Source organism: Artemia sp. Qi Xiang Cuo, chromosome 3 (genome assembly GCF_049724085.1).
Source record: "Artemia sp. Qi Xiang Cuo chromosome 3, ASM4972408v1, whole genome shotgun sequence".
Taxonomy (NCBI): domain Eukaryota; kingdom Metazoa; phylum Arthropoda; class Branchiopoda; order Anostraca; family Artemiidae; genus Artemia; species Artemia sp. Qi Xiang Cuo.
The window spans coordinates 38,183,358-38,199,061 of NC_142796.1; the positions used below are offsets into that span (position 1 = coordinate 38,183,358).

Genomic DNA, 15,704 nt, shown 5'->3' on the forward strand with positions numbered 1-15,704 from the left:
ACCTAGATCCCTTCCCCCCCTAAACCCCAAGAAACAATCGTTTAAATGTCATATACGCAATGAAAACGATGCTATCATTGTATTACTCTATAGTCGTTAACCCGTCAAAAACGGGTTTTTCGTGACTGGTTTCCTTGTAAAGGCCCATATAGTGCCCAAGTACCCTCAACTTTATACAACCTCCGGAACAGGCTAGGTTAAAAGAACATATCCGTTCTTAGGGGTGGGGCAACAGGGTCAGCTGCCCCCGGCGCTACAGCAAGGAAGAAGGTGCCCGAAGGATTGCCTACTTTGATCGAATTTTTCACTTTGATTCGGCTTTTTTGCTTTTATTTGAGTCGGGAGGGGGCACTGTAATTAATTTTGGTACTTGTTAAATATCCAGCACACAATCGAGAAGTGAGTGTGTTATGGATATTTAACAAGTACCTTAATTTCTCCCGAGTCACCGCCAAACTCAGGGATAGCTCTGTAATAGAGGGGGGGGGTCTGCAGCCAATATTGTTGATAGCATTTCAAGGAAACGTCCTAATAAAATAACAGTAGTACTATATAATTTATTTTTCCATATATCATAATCGCATTCATAACAATACAGTGTCGCTTAAGAGTATAATTCTAACGGTTCTAGGCATTTAACCCCCGGAAAATACCCCCCCCGCAGAAAATATCACCCCATAAAATACTTCCACCGTGAAAAATCTCCCCCCCCCCCCCGCGGAAAATACCCCCCACTAACAGCAGTTTTACCCTCTTGGTTATCATGATATCCTCAACAAGATTGCGTAGAAAAGAAGTGTTGCTTTACAAAACTAAAAGAAGCAATACTTACGAATTTAAGAAAATAACTTTCAACAAAGAGGAACCACAGAGTTTTCGAAGCTTGAAGGGTGGAGTTGGAAATAGATTTCACAAAAAGGTTCAAGTCTGTTCAGAATGTAATAATAAGATGTACATCTTTTGTATTTCTCGTCTTCTATCTGGGGGCGTGCACATGCACAGGGACTGGTTCTTTGACCTCACATTTTTTTTTCTCTGACTGCTTAATTTTGTTGTTGTTTCAACAAGAAAAAAAACAAAAAAAACTTGTGAATTTATATTAGTGCTTAAAACTTATAGTTCAAAATAAACTAACCTAATATTGTTCGTTTAGTGTGAAATCTCGAAGGGACGAGGTTATAAACCGTCGACAGAAAGTAAAAGATGAAGCTGCTTCTCGTCGAAAAAAATTGGAAGCTTCCCAGATGTATCAAGAGTTTGCAACATCTGCTGATGACCTTCGAAGGTGGATTGATGAGAAGAAAAAGAATACAGAAGACGAGTCATATAGAGACCTAAGCAATTTGGAGAGAAAGCTCCAGAAACATGAAGCGTTTGAGAGAGAACTTCGAGCGAATGAAGGAAGACTGAAAAGCTTAAATAAGGTAAAGGTCCACGGAGAGCTGGTAATGTGATAACTGTTCAGTCGGGGAACCTTCAAAATTATGTTCTCAAAGATTTTTTTTGTCTTGGCTAATAGTCCGTTTAGACGTGTGGGGAAACGCTCATAAACCGATTGGTACCATAGGAAAACCGATTTTTATGTTGGTTAAAATGAGTTTATAAAAGTATAGAGTATAAAACGCATAAAGTATATAAACGAGTTTTGTTGGTTGGAACACTTCTCTAGACTTATTTCTTATTTACGAAAAAGTGTCACGGGTTCCACGGCTACTGCATATGAGGTATAACAAAAAACGTGGAACATTCATGCCGAAACCTCTTACTATTATGAACTGTTGTTTGTGGTACTAGTTTGTTCAAGCTTGTTTGTTAACATTTGTTCTTTTTAACCTCTTTTTGGGCATTGTGGATGGAGTCAATAAAAGTCGGATGATAATTTTAATAAAGGAAAGAAAGTAGTTTATGTAGATTTTTTGTTTCTTCAGGGGGGGGGGGGCTTTCATTTAATTACGTTTACCATTACGTCGAGTTGAAAAAAAGAAAAAAACTTCAGAAGTCAAGTCAAGCAATAGAAGTTAATAAATACATAGTATGTGTCTTGAAGTAGCAAATTTACTATTATTTAGCATCTCTTTGTCAAAATTCAAAATCCACTATTAGATTAGCCAAAAGATCTAGTATTTAAGATACGTTTTTATAACGTGGCAATCTTCTGGAGGGTTATTGGTGGTCTTCAGTCTCCTATTTTCAAGGTCTTAAGCTCCCTATTTAAAACATCTCCAACCCTCTGAACGTCCGAATTTAATTTTTCGAGGTCGAATTATAAGATTTCGTAGCTGTGTAATTAAAACGATGTGTATTAATTGATTGTTTAGCTTTTTCATATTTTGTAGTTTTACTGTTATGTAATACTCTGGTTCCTGGCTGCTGGAGCAGCCAACCAACACTAAACTCTCTGTCGGCATTGCATACGGATTGGTCAACATTAAAGAGTTTGAAAATGAAACAAGTAACCTGATTGTTTGAATAGTCTAAGTATAAAAGTATTCTATTTTTAGGCTGGGCAAAATTTAATTTCCAAGGAAAATTACCGAGCAGCAGATATTAGTACGACCTTAGAAAATCTGAACAATGCCTGGGAAAACGTCGTGGCCGCCTCAGAGGAAAAAGGCAAGAAGTTGAGACAAGCTGCCGCTCAGCAGGCATACAACAGGTAACCCTCTTTTTTTCGTAGCAAATAGGTGATCTCTCTTTACCAATAGGTAAATTCTCTTACCAACATTGCCAATAAAAGCTGTAGCAAAGTTTTTGGCGTCTTAGTTTGAAGCTTCTGTTTTATTGAATGTAAGTTTTTTATATCTCGAGTTATTTTTCTTCCTCTGTTTCTTCCTTTTTCCTTTCTAACTGTTGTTGTGAAAGAGTTCTGGAAGTTGTTTAAAATGTTTAGTATTAAGGGGCATCTAAAAAGTATTAAGGGGTGTTAAAGGGGCATCTAAAATGGCAATCCCCTAAATATTTTTAAAAAATCTTATTTTAACACCATTTGGCCTCTTGAAGACTCAGGATAAAAATATGCCCCCTTTTTCCAATAACCAACCTTGTATATAAACATTGGGCTGCTTATATAACTTACAATACTTGCTCCAGGGGTTTCGGGGGGTTATGTCATCCCCCGATGTATATTTGTTTGACTTGACTGTTTTGAACAAGATGGCTATTCCAAAATCTTTATCAGATATCTTTGGAGGGAGGGCAACATAAAATGCAATGGGAGGGGTACTGAATGCCCTCCGACCACTTTTTAACATCCTCCTCAACATGCCCTGAAAGTTTAAACTTAATGTCCTCAGCTGTTCTTGAGATACTTCAGATACGCTCTTTTGATAAACTGGATGCACGTAGTATCTTTTGATTTATTTTAAAATTCCCCTCAACATTTCCCGAAGTTTTACAAAAAGTACCCTTAGCCTTTTCAAACACACCTAGAATCAAATATCCCTCCTTTTCTTAATGATAGATCCTGCATGTGAAAAAGGGTAAACTGAACAATTTACAATCCTTGCCCCAGGGCTATGGGGGGGGGGGTTAGCATCCCTAGAAGTATAGTTATTAGACCTTTTGACTAGTTTGAACAAAATGACAACTTGAAAACTACGATCAGTGTTGAGCTGAGGGGCATCTGATAAGGGTAGGGAAGGGGCAAGTTGCTTGGCCTCCAATATATATTCAACATCGCCTCAACATACCTTGAAAGTTTCAACTTCATATCCTCAGTCGTTTTTTAGATGCTACTGATATTCCCTTTTCACAACCAGCACGCACATAGTGTATTTTGGTTGTGTTCGGTATCCCTCTCAGTATTTCCTGAAAGTTTCATCTTACTACTTTCAGCCTTTTTGGAGATCCTGGATCAAATATGCCTTCTTTTCCAATCAAAATCTTTATATGTTAACAATTAGCAACTTGCAGAACTTATAGCCCTTGGCCCGGTGGCTGGGGAGGGGGTGGGGGTTTTAATCCTGGAGGTATAGTTATTTGACCTTTGGATTATTTTGAACAAAATATCTATCTCAAAATTTTGATCTGGTGTATTCGGGCAAAACAGAACGGGGGAGAGTTGGAGGACTGGTTTTCCTCCAACCACTTTTGGCTCTTTAAAAGAAAACTAGAACTTTTTATTTCCAATCGAATGAGCCAATTTTTTTACGACCATCCTTTTCGTATGAAGTGACTGTGAAAAATAAAAATAACTGATAATGCATTAAAGCCTAATGACTCTTTACTATAGGAGACTCTATGGCGTTGCCTCTAATATATACTTAGTAGAAGTTATTTGGTGTAACACTGGATGTGGTAGCGGCTTAGATCTAAAGGAAGAGTGACTTTTGGTGCATAAGGTTTCTAGTTATCAATGCTTTTTGTTTCTTAGTTTATTTATTATTGTAGGGATCTAGACATAGCCCGAGCGAGAATCGCTGAGATTGAAGAATCGCTTGTCGCTGAGGAGCTACCGAAGGATGTTAGAAGTAGTAAAGATTTGCTGAAGAGGCATCAACAGCTTGAAAACGATCTTCATCAGTGGGACGATAAGTCTAGTGACATCATTGCTCTTGGTGATGAGCTGGCAGTTGAGGGTCATTTTGATGCTGTCAATATACAAAAAGAAGGACAAAGTATTAAACAAAGGTAAAGTTATATGCTAACGTTGTTTTAACGGATCTTCACGTGTCTTTCCCTTATGGGTAGAATACATCCTATGTTCGGTAAATGCAGCCTTTATATTTGACTACCTGTAGCCAATGTCTATGACTGATTACTAATATTGTGAGTCATGTATACACCCCCTCCCACCCGAATACATTATCTCGGTTTCTCAATGCAATCTTACCGATTTGATGTTACGTGCTATAGGATCTTTGGTCATTAATGAAGCTTTTTGGGATATTTAGGAAGCCCGTATTGAGATTTAAAATGAAAGTTTGTGTTTCAAGCCTTGTTTTGTATCCATAACCGTTGTTTTTGGGCTTTAAAAAGTAAATATTATTCCTAAAAAAAAAATATATAAATATATGGTGAAGCCGTATAGCTAGCGTATATGTCGCAACTATGTATGGAAGTTCAACAGGAAAAAAAAACATGTGTTTTAATAAAAAACAGGGCTGTCAGTTCCTTTTTTTATCGCACTCTTTGTGAAATGTGGCAAAGTTAGAATCTACAAGGAGAAACCGGAGGTTTGGTCCGAATTTTGATAATTACCAAACATAGATTTCTGAACATACAGACATGACAGTTCTAATTTTATCCATAAGAAACACCTACTTAATAAAGGCTGTATTTTAAAATTGTGCTACTACTACTAACAACTCACCGCAGCACCAAGCCGCCTGAGGCCAACATAGCTACGCACGTTCCTCCTCCATCTCTATCTATTCAATGCTTACCTCTTTACACCCTCCCAGGAGGTTTCCATTTCCTTTAAATCTTTCTTTATGACGTCCTCCCACCCCAGACGAGGACGACCTGCTTTCCGTTTAGCCCTAGACGGTTGGCTGAAAAGGACAATCTTCGGCATTCTGTCATCCTTCATCCGCACAACTTTCCCTAGTCATCTCAACCTTTCTTTCATTATATCCCTAGAAAGTGGAATTGAACCACATTTTTCGTATAGCCTACTGTTTGAAATACGGCCAGTCAGCTGGGGACCCGGAACAATTCGTACGCAATTTCTCCGGAAAACATCTAGCAAATCTTCATCCGCTTTTTGGAGTGCCCGTTCTTCAGAGCCATATTAACCCACTGTCATCACTGTAGCTTCTAATATTCTAATCTTGGTTTGCAGATTTATCTTCCTATTCTTCCAAACTTTTTTTTAACTGTAAAAAATACCCTGAGCCTTCGCTATTCTGCTTTTAACATCTTCACTGCTCCCACAGTCTTTACTAATAAATAAATAAAAAAAAACAAGTTTTTTTAACTGAAAGTAAGGAGTGACATTAAAATTTAAAACGAACAGAAATTATTCCGTATATGAAAGGGGCTGTCCCCTCCTCAACGCTTCGCTCTTTACGCTATAGTTTGAATCTTTGTCACAACTCTACTTTTTAAAACAATAAAAAACTTTAGCATAAAGAGCGGGACATTGAGGAGGGATAGCCGCTATCATATACGGAATAATTTCTGTTCATTTTAAGGTTTAATGTCGCTCCTTACTTTCAGTTAAAGAAATCCTTTTTTATTTAATTTCTGAACGTTTTTGAATAAATGCAGGTTTTGAATTTGGCTCACCGTACATGAATAATTAAAACGAAATTTGCATATAATTTACTTTATTTTAAGTAATAATAACCTTATTATTTATTATTATTTATATGTTATTATAATTATTAGTTATTATTATATAGTGGGGGCAACCCTTCTCATATACGTAATATTTTCCGTTCGTTTTAGGTTTTAATGTTGCTCCTTACTTTCAGTTGAAAAAAACTTGTTTTTTTATATTTAATTTCTGCTTGTTTTTTAAAATAATGCTGGAAAATCCGGCGTCCCCTTCATGGAAAATTCGCTTCCCCCATGAAAAATTTATCCATGGAAAGATCCTCCCACGTAACTCCTCCCGACCCCCCCCCCCCACTACCAGAAAAACCTATATGAAAACGTCTATATATTTTTCAATAACCAATACCATATGGAAACAATGGGCAAAGTTCACAACTTACAGCCCTTCCCCAGGGGACTTTGGGGTTATTAAGTCATCCTCAAAAGACATAGTTATTCAACTTTTCGACTATGCTGAACAAAATGGCTATCTCAAAATTTTGATCGGGTGACTGGGAAAAAATGAGTGTGGGAGGGGGCCTAGCTACCCTCCAGTTTTTTGGTCACTTAAAAAGGGCACTAGAACTTTTAATTTTCGTTCGAATGAGCCCTCTTGCAGTATTCTAGGACCACTGGGTCGGTACGATCACCCCTGGGGAAATAAAAACAACAAATAAACACGCATCCGTGATCTTTTTCCTGGCAAAAAAATACAAAATTCCACATTTTTATAGATAGGAGCTTGAAACCCGAACATTAGGGTTCTCTGATACGCTGAAACTGATGGCGGGGTTTTCATTAAGATTCTATGACTTTTAGGGGGTGTTTTTCCGTTTCTGCGAAAAGAAGGCAAATTTTCTCGGGCCCGTAACTTTTGATGAGTAAGATTAAACTTGATGAAACTTATATTTTTGAAATCAGCATACAAATCTGATTCTTTTGATGTATCTATTGGTATCAAATTTCCGTTTTTTAGGGTTTCGGTTACTATTGAGCCGGGTCGCTCCTTACTTACAGTTCGTTACCACGAACTGTTTGATACTACCAAGGTAAGTGCCTATTTGATCAATCTTTTCGTTACCCAACGTCACCTTTTCATCTTCACTTATTCCTAGCCTTAGTGACTTAGTCTTCTTAACATTAGTTATCAAACCTATTCTGGCACCCTGAACTCACAAAACCTGTAAATGTTCATTCATTCTGCTCACACTTTCATCTAGGATGCTTAAATCATCAGCATATCTAATTCCATGAGAGGTTTTCCTCCCCATTTGATTCCGTGGTCTCTCATTGCCTTTGCTGTGCTCCTTAAGAAAAGGTCCATCAAAATGATCCATATAAAGAGGGATAGAACACAGCCCTGCCTAACTCCTGATTTAATACAAAACCAGCTGCTAACCTCATTTCCTACCTTAGCCGCAGCAGTGTTATTCTCGTACGTAGCACTAACCACTTCAATGTATTTGTCTGGTATACCATACAAGGATAAGACCTTTGATAAAACTCTTCTATCAACAAAATCGAACGCTTGCTCATAATCTATAAAACTTAGGATCAAAGGAGTTTGACAACTCAGGCATTTCTCAATTATTAACCTAAGCGTGAAAATTTGGTCGACACATCCTCGTACCTTCTTTAAAATATTACACATTCGAAATTCAGTTGATGAAAGACTTTTTTGATCTGAATTTCAGTTAGTTTTAAAGTTGGCTATAGATTAATGAACAGACACTTACGGTGTTACTTTTTTTTACCTGTAAAGAGTGCGTGCTTAGTAGTGATTGGTTGAAAGGATAGACTATGGTCTGATAGTCTTGAAAATCGTTATCGGATGCTATGATTGGGTGACACGGAAGATAATTCTCCCGTTAACAGCGCATAGTTTTGTTGTATTCACTCTAATTACTTGCTGGCGTTTCTTTTTGTTTATTAATTTGTAATAAATTACCCAGAGCTTCAAGTTTTCAACAAAAATCAGACTTCCTAAAGTAGACGTGGCTTTGATCTCCCTGTGTAAATGAGAATAGATCCTAGTAGCCCGATTGCTTGCAGCTTGTGTTAGTTTTTTATTGGGGGGAGGGGGAAGAAATTTGATTAAATGTAGGATTAGTAAGGTAAGTATAATGTTATATTAAAATCTGTTAGAGAAATAAATTATGTTGATCGTTTGTTATCTTAGGTTTTTTCTTGAATTCTATTCAATTTCTTTTCGGTATTTAGTTCCCTCATGCTTTTCAATTTCCTTTATTAATATGAACGACTAAATGTTTGTGTAAAACTCTCTTTCTGGGTCCCAAAATAAGCGGAAAGACTCTGCCTGAACTTGCTAATTCCATGAATATATTACTACTACTACTAACAACTCAACGCAGTACCAAGCCGCCTGAGGTCAACACAGCTACGCAAGCTCCTTTTCCATCCCAATCTATTCAAAGCCTCCCTCTTTACATCCTCCCAGGAAGTTCCCATTTCCTTTTAACTTTTCTTTATGACATTCTCCCACCCCAGACGAGGACGACCTGCTTTTTGTTTAGCCCTAGACAGTTTGCCAACAAAGAATATCTTCGGTAATCCGTCATCCTTCATCCGTACAACGTTTCTTAACCACCTCATTCTTTTTCTCGTTTCAGCCCTCGAAAGTGGAATTGCAACAATTTTTTCATAGAACCTACTGTATGAAATATTGTCATTCAGCCGGGTACCCAGAACAATCCGTATGCACTTTCTCTGGAAAACATCTAGTAAATCTTCATCCGCTTTTCGGAGCGCCCATGCTTCAGAGCCATATTTGACCACTGTGATCACTGTACCTTCCAATATTCTAATCTTGGATGCACACTTATCTTTCTATTTTTCCAAACTTTTTTTAACTGTGAAAAACACCCTGAGCCTTGACAGCAAAATTTGTCGCCATCATTCCCGCAGAAAAAAATATATTGCCTAAACTTCAGTCGGAAAAAAGACTGCCTGAACCACCCATACTGGGTGTACTGTCAAAATGGCACATTATCAATTCCACTTTAATTATGAGTCAAACGAAGTGTTTACTGTCTATGCTAATTTATGCTAAAGGTTGACTAAAATCTCTGCAGGAAGAATGTTGACAGTGAAACTCTAAGTAGCCTATATAAGGTTTGATTAAATTTGTGAAATCTTTTTGCAAAGATTAGTACTTCCCTTTACCACTACGTTTCTGCTAAAATCAAACTGGAATAGGATAAATTGCTACCTCAGCATGTTGGGCTCAGCTACCACTTATTTTTTCTCACTTATCATTCTTGGTACGAGCTTCCAAAAAGAGTTATGTCAAGATCAAATTGAATGAATGGTGCAAATAGATTTTGAATAAAGATGCTATTTGAAATAATCCTGATTAAAATTCTTTGTGAAATTCAGACATTCATGTAAAACTATCTATTATTATGTAAACAGTCTGGAAGAAGCAATATTGTATTTTTGATGGGGTATACGAAATCAGATTGAGAAAAGATGGGATATACGAAATCAGATTGAAATGGATCATAGAGGAATGTGCATTTTTGTACCGAAAAAATGAGTTATGTTTAAAAACAGCTACCCATTCGGCTATTTATTATACTGCTAATTATAATTACCTAATTACCCAAGGGTGATAAAATATCATCAAGTAATTTATAGTGCTACAAATCCTATTATGAAAACTTAGAACTAACTACAATTTTTAGTCAAGAAAACCTAGAAGGTAAGTTAAGAATAACTAAATATGATCCATGTAATAGGTATTTATGCTGATCACGATTTGTCATATTCATCAAAATCAGTTTTTCTACTAAACTTAAAGTTGTATTTCTGAGTGTTGCTTTTGACAAACCCCAAAAAAATACATCAAAATTTGTATATATGCATTTTTGATACGTTTTTACGAGTCGGGTAAACATGGGCTCAACAATTTTTTTTTTGGGGGGGGGGGGCTCTAACCCTACCTCCCCTGGATACGGCTTTGTTACAGAGACATACATACTTCTTCCTTTTTAACGACTAAAATTTTTATAATTATAACCATTGGAGGGAAGTCCCTAGTACGGGATTTGTTAATCTTTAACAAATGAAAACGCTGACATTATTTGTAATTTGATAAAAATGTAAAATAAATAATAATAGATTAAGAATAATTAAAATCCTTAGCTCTAATACACATTATTAACTATTTCAGAATCTGCAACCTTCAAGATCCTATCACCAGACGACGACAAATTTTGGAAGAATCGAAGAAGTTTCACCAATTTCGCTTCACAATTGAAGCTGAAATGCAGTGGATACAAGAGCATATGACCGCAGTACAGTCTGAAGTATTAGGTCATGATCTCTACCAGGCACAAATTCTTGATAAAAAGCATAAGAAAACCGAAAGTGAGATTTTGGGCCACCAAGCTGTAATCGATAACACTTTAGATAGCGGAAAGAAGCTGGTTGAAGAGGGGAATCCAGAAAAAGAACAGGTAATTCGACTTATGTGTAATTAAAACTAATTAAAAACTAAACCAACATAACCGTCAGCTTAATTACAATTAAGTATTGAGGAAAAGCTATTGAATTTACTAGTAATGGTAATAATAATAGTTATAGGTATAATGTTTACATGGAAAAAATATAGGTTGATTATGGAACATATGTTTCTAGGGAATACTATGGGAGGAGGGAATTAGGTTTAGTAGAAAACCTAAAGTTATCTAATACCAAGTCCCATCATAGACAAAACTTTAGCAATAATCGATCGATATTTCAAATCGATATATCGATCTTTTTTAGTGTTGAATTTTTTTTATTTATTGTATATTTTAAGATTGGTTTATCATCCAGTGGTTCACAATGAGATTTTTTTAAATGGCATAGTTGTATTTGATCCATGCTCTTAAGATGGTTTACATATTTCTATAAAACTGGATGACGTAATCTTACAGCTTCTATTAGCATCGTGAATCTAGGGCTATGATATTGATATATTCAATTAACTTTAACAATGTATGAATAACGTACAACCTTTTGGTTGTACGCGCAACATTTTGACGAGCAAATATTGACGAGGAACATTTTTGTGCTCGTCACAGTTATGGACTCCGTGATGGCTGTATATCAAATCTTAATCGTTTTTACTTGCCTGTCTATAATGTTTCTGTCTGTTTGCACATGATATCGCCCTTCTAGTGATTTTTTTTTAAAACCTGGTAAGAGAGCTCTGCGAACTATTTGCTGTCACTTTATTGCAAATTCATCTTGAATTCCCTCCCCATCCCCTCCCAAAACAAAACCAGAAATCTAAACCCGAACCATTTCTTTTTCTTTTTACTGAGGTTTATTGTTTGCATTCCTTCTGCTTTTATATTCGTTATTTGAGGTTGACCTTATTCATGCTAGTACTATATTGCTGCTCTTCTTTTTGGTTACATTTTTTTCCTACCTTTTTTGTTAAGTTTATTCAAAAACGGGTAATAAATTTTACTATTATTGTTTACTATAAAGTAATATAGTTGGTTCGAGGAATTTCTTCAAAACATCTAACAATAAAGCGGTATTCAGTTAATCGTGTAGTTGCCTTTTGTAGTAAACACTAAATCCTTAAGTAAGGAGCGGAAAGGTAAAAATATCATAAAAATACCATTTTTTTAGTTTATAAGTTCTTATAACCATTTTTTTCTATACTGACCTATTCTCAAAATAGGTATGACCCTCTGGTATGACCCATTCGTGACGCTAAATCGACGAACAACATTTTCTAAGTTTTTTTATTATTTCTCGTTAAAGTATCTGATTGTCTCTAAACTTTGTACTGTTATAAAGATATTACCAGAAGAATTAAGATTAATTCCTAAAAAATTAAAAACAAATATGTGCAACATAATAGCTATTGGACTCTAAAGTCTTTCGAATCTTTTCTGAATTTTATATAAGCACTTTCTTAAAAATTAAACAATCGCAAGAACATACGCCATAGAATTCTAACCAGATGTATTGATCAGGTGCTAAACAAATTGAAATCGAAACTTGTAATATAAGGTTTTTGCGATTTTTCCATTATTCTGTTCGATGAGATTACCTTAGTCGATTTAGTCTCTGAGCGATTCATACCTAGAATAGGGACTCAAATTCATGAAAATAGGGGGGGGGGAGAGCAAAATATATTTTTCAAAATCTGCGCGTGACAATTTTGTTGTTATTCTGACTTTTTCAATGAAAATACCCAAAAAAGTATTTATCAGTATCAACCCCCCACCATCCCTCAATTGCCCCCCCCTCGATCTATAAGTTCATAAATTTTCTAGATAGTTGTTAAAATGTTTTGTGCTATTAGTTGTATAATTGACCAATCTTGTACTGGCTAGATCGTTGTATAATTGTATGATTATAACTGCAAATCTGATAAATTAATTATATATAGAATAGCTTAATGCTCCTCATCAAATATTTTGTCTTTAATAATGATTGGCCATCCTTATATTCGGAAAGACACTAGGCTCTCTCTCTTAGGAGTTTTGTCAGAAAATGTTCTGGAATAGTGGCTCGGATTCGTGAATATGTTGGGGAAGGACAAAATAATATTTTTTTAAATCAGGAGGGCGGGGGGTAATTTTTCTAGAATAAGGGGAATAAGGACTCAAAGTCATGAAAATTTGGTTGCAAAAAATATTTTTCAAAATCTAGGGGGGGGGGCAATAGAAGTTAAAGCTGTTAAGGCTGCATACCCCTCATCTAATATTTACACTTACTCTCAAGTAGACAAAAAACTGTATAAGGAATGAAGGAAAATCCATAAACAAATAAATGTCTAGAAGAATAAATGTCGATCAGATTTTGGTTCCTTGACCATTAAGCAAGTTGTTAAACAAGGAAGTCGGTTGTCTAATTGTTTTAATCGTTTAAAACACATAATACGTTTAAAACATGTATTAGGTTGAAGACACTTTCCTATCCCCTTATATAGTTTTATGCTCATTTCTTTGAGATTGTAAATTGCGTTTAAAATTCTTGTTTTCTTTTTCATTTACTACGTTTTAGGGTTTTATTTGAAATGATCTAATCATGTTTCGACGAATTGTTGACAATAGTTTTAAACAGTTTTATGCTCAATTTATTATAATTGTTTGTTATTTTTTTACATTATAGGATATGATTTTCAGTCTTAGAGTTCATATCATAAGACTTTGTCTTTTTTTAAAGCGCATGCTAAAACAGCAATTTTGGAATAGGCCGTTATTGCCTAACAGTGACCTGAAATATTTGACATGATATTTAGAAGTGACACACTAAAATATGTCGAAAAATTTGAAAATAAACCTTATTTACAGTCTCTAAGCAGTTTTAAAATTAGAGAATTTTAAAACTGTTGCCAATAGTTCGTCGAAATAATGAATTGATCATTTAAAATAAAACCATAAAACATATTAAATGAAAAAAAAGAATTTTAAACGCAATTTATAGTCTCAAAGCAAATGTAACAATAAGGTTGTAAGGCCAGAAACTGATCTATAGTTAATACTTAAATGAAGAAAATCAGAATCTTATAAGTTTGAATTTTCACATTTTGAATTCACCAAAGCGGCCAAATATGTAGTAACAATTTTTCCCGACTACTTTTCCGTTTTTTTTTTGAAAATTACCTACAAATGTTGACAACTTATCTCTCCAGCTTCATGGAAAACATGCTTGTCGAAGAGAATCATTTGCGATAAATATAAAATCAGATGATGTTACTTCAATGAAAAAATGGACAACCCCTAAATATTTCCTACACAAATGCCATAAAATCCTACACAAATCCCATAGAATCCGATACAAATGCCATAAAATCCTACACAAATCCCATAAAATCCTACACAAATGCCTTAAAACCCTATACAAATGCCATAAAATCTTACACAAATCCCATAAAATTCTATACAAATGCCATAAAATCTTACACAAATCCCATAAAATCCTATACAAATGCCATAAAATCTTACACAAATCCCATAAAATCCTACACAAATGCCTTAAAACCCTATACAAATGCCATAAAATCTTACACAAATCCCATAAAATCCTACACAAATGCCTTAAAATCCTACACAAATGATTGAAATTGTGTTTCTAAAACCTAGAACTATAGAAAACTAAATGCGATTATAACTGAATCCTAGATATGGCATATACAAACTTTAGCCTAATGACTCTGAATCTTCAAGCTGGTATTATTTTATGTCAATGATGTTGAATTTAATTGATTTTATGGTATCGAAAAAATACATTTTTACCATCAGCTGGTCGTAATTATATTGTATAATTATATTAGCTTATTCAACGTTGCTGTGACATCTGATAAAATTGGTTTAAATTCGCTTTTTTTTGTATTATAATCATATCTAGCTGTTTAAACATTCGTGCAAAGATTTTGAATCATCATCGTTTATTTTTATATTAAAGTTAATGTTCGAATGCGGCTAAATGCAGACTTTTGATTTGTCACATATGGCAGAAAACTCCTTATTTATTTATTATCGTTGGATAGTAGCATATTGGTAATTGTGTTTCCTTCCATTCAAAAATCATCGGATAATCCAAATAATCATCTATAATCATTAAAATCACTAAATAAAAATCATAAATATGTATCAGAATAATTCGAGTAATATTAACGAAGCACCTTCCTTTTTTTTGTTATATCTTAACCCATGAAAATGTTTTTTTTTTCATCTATAAGATAATATTCCCTTTTTTTGTAAGCTCATAACTAGGGCAACCGGATGCCTGGCCCGATTTTTCGGTGACGTAGTAATTCTTGCCCCCTCCCCCTGGGGTTTCAGCTGCTTTCTCCTCTCTACCTTTATCAGTGGCTGTGTTTTTAGTTGTAAATCAGTCTAAATTGGTAATAGTCGGCAGAGAAGCTTTTCAAAGGGAATGAGGGCTGTTGCCCCCAAAACGTACATCCAAAAAAAAATGAACGCAATAATATATTTTCGTATACGAAATGACGTATCTAGTTTCTTGTTTCTTTTTATTTACATACAATTTCAGTACGTATTTGGTCATATTTACTTATGGCTTTATGTCCTGCAGTTCTCCACTGATGTATTGGCGATTTTGTGAGTAGAAGAATGTTACTGTTTTTCTTTTCTTTTTAGATTGAAAAAATGTGCAGGGATTTAGAATTTGCCTGGAAAGAACTAGAAGAAGCGTCTGCAAAACGCCGAAGAGATTTGGACTTATCCCTAAGAGTTCAACAATTCTTTTCTGGTGCAAGCGACATTGAGTCTTGGTTAACTGAAAGACAAGAACTTCTTTCATCTAAAGATTATGGAAAAGATGCGGAATCCGCCATCAAATTTTTGACTAAACACAAGGTAAGACTTTTGAATTATTTTCTGGTCGACTAGTATTTTCTTTCTAATTATATAGTCATGAGTGCCTTAAATAATATTGACCTGTCTTGGCAT

At 35.1% G+C, this 15,704-nt stretch overlaps 1 protein-coding gene across 9 annotated transcripts in view; it reads left to right on the forward strand.

Annotated features, from left to right (window-relative positions):
• kst (spectrin beta chain, non-erythrocytic 5 kst) overlaps nucleotides 1-15,704 on the forward strand; it is a 333,164-nt gene that overhangs the window by 209,376 nt on the left and 108,084 nt on the right. For all 9 annotated transcript variants that reach the window (XM_089085798.1, XM_089085799.1, XM_089085797.1 and 6 more), the window contains 5 exons: nucleotides 1,154-1,424; nucleotides 2,502-2,656; nucleotides 4,390-4,629; nucleotides 10,451-10,736; nucleotides 15,393-15,611. In XM_089085798.1, the coding sequence (XP_088941924.1) occupies nucleotides 1,154-1,424; nucleotides 2,502-2,656; nucleotides 4,390-4,629; nucleotides 10,451-10,736; nucleotides 15,393-15,611 (1,171 nt within the window). The remainder of the gene's footprint in view (nucleotides 1-1,153; nucleotides 1,425-2,501; nucleotides 2,657-4,389; nucleotides 4,630-10,450; nucleotides 10,737-15,392; nucleotides 15,612-15,704) is intronic.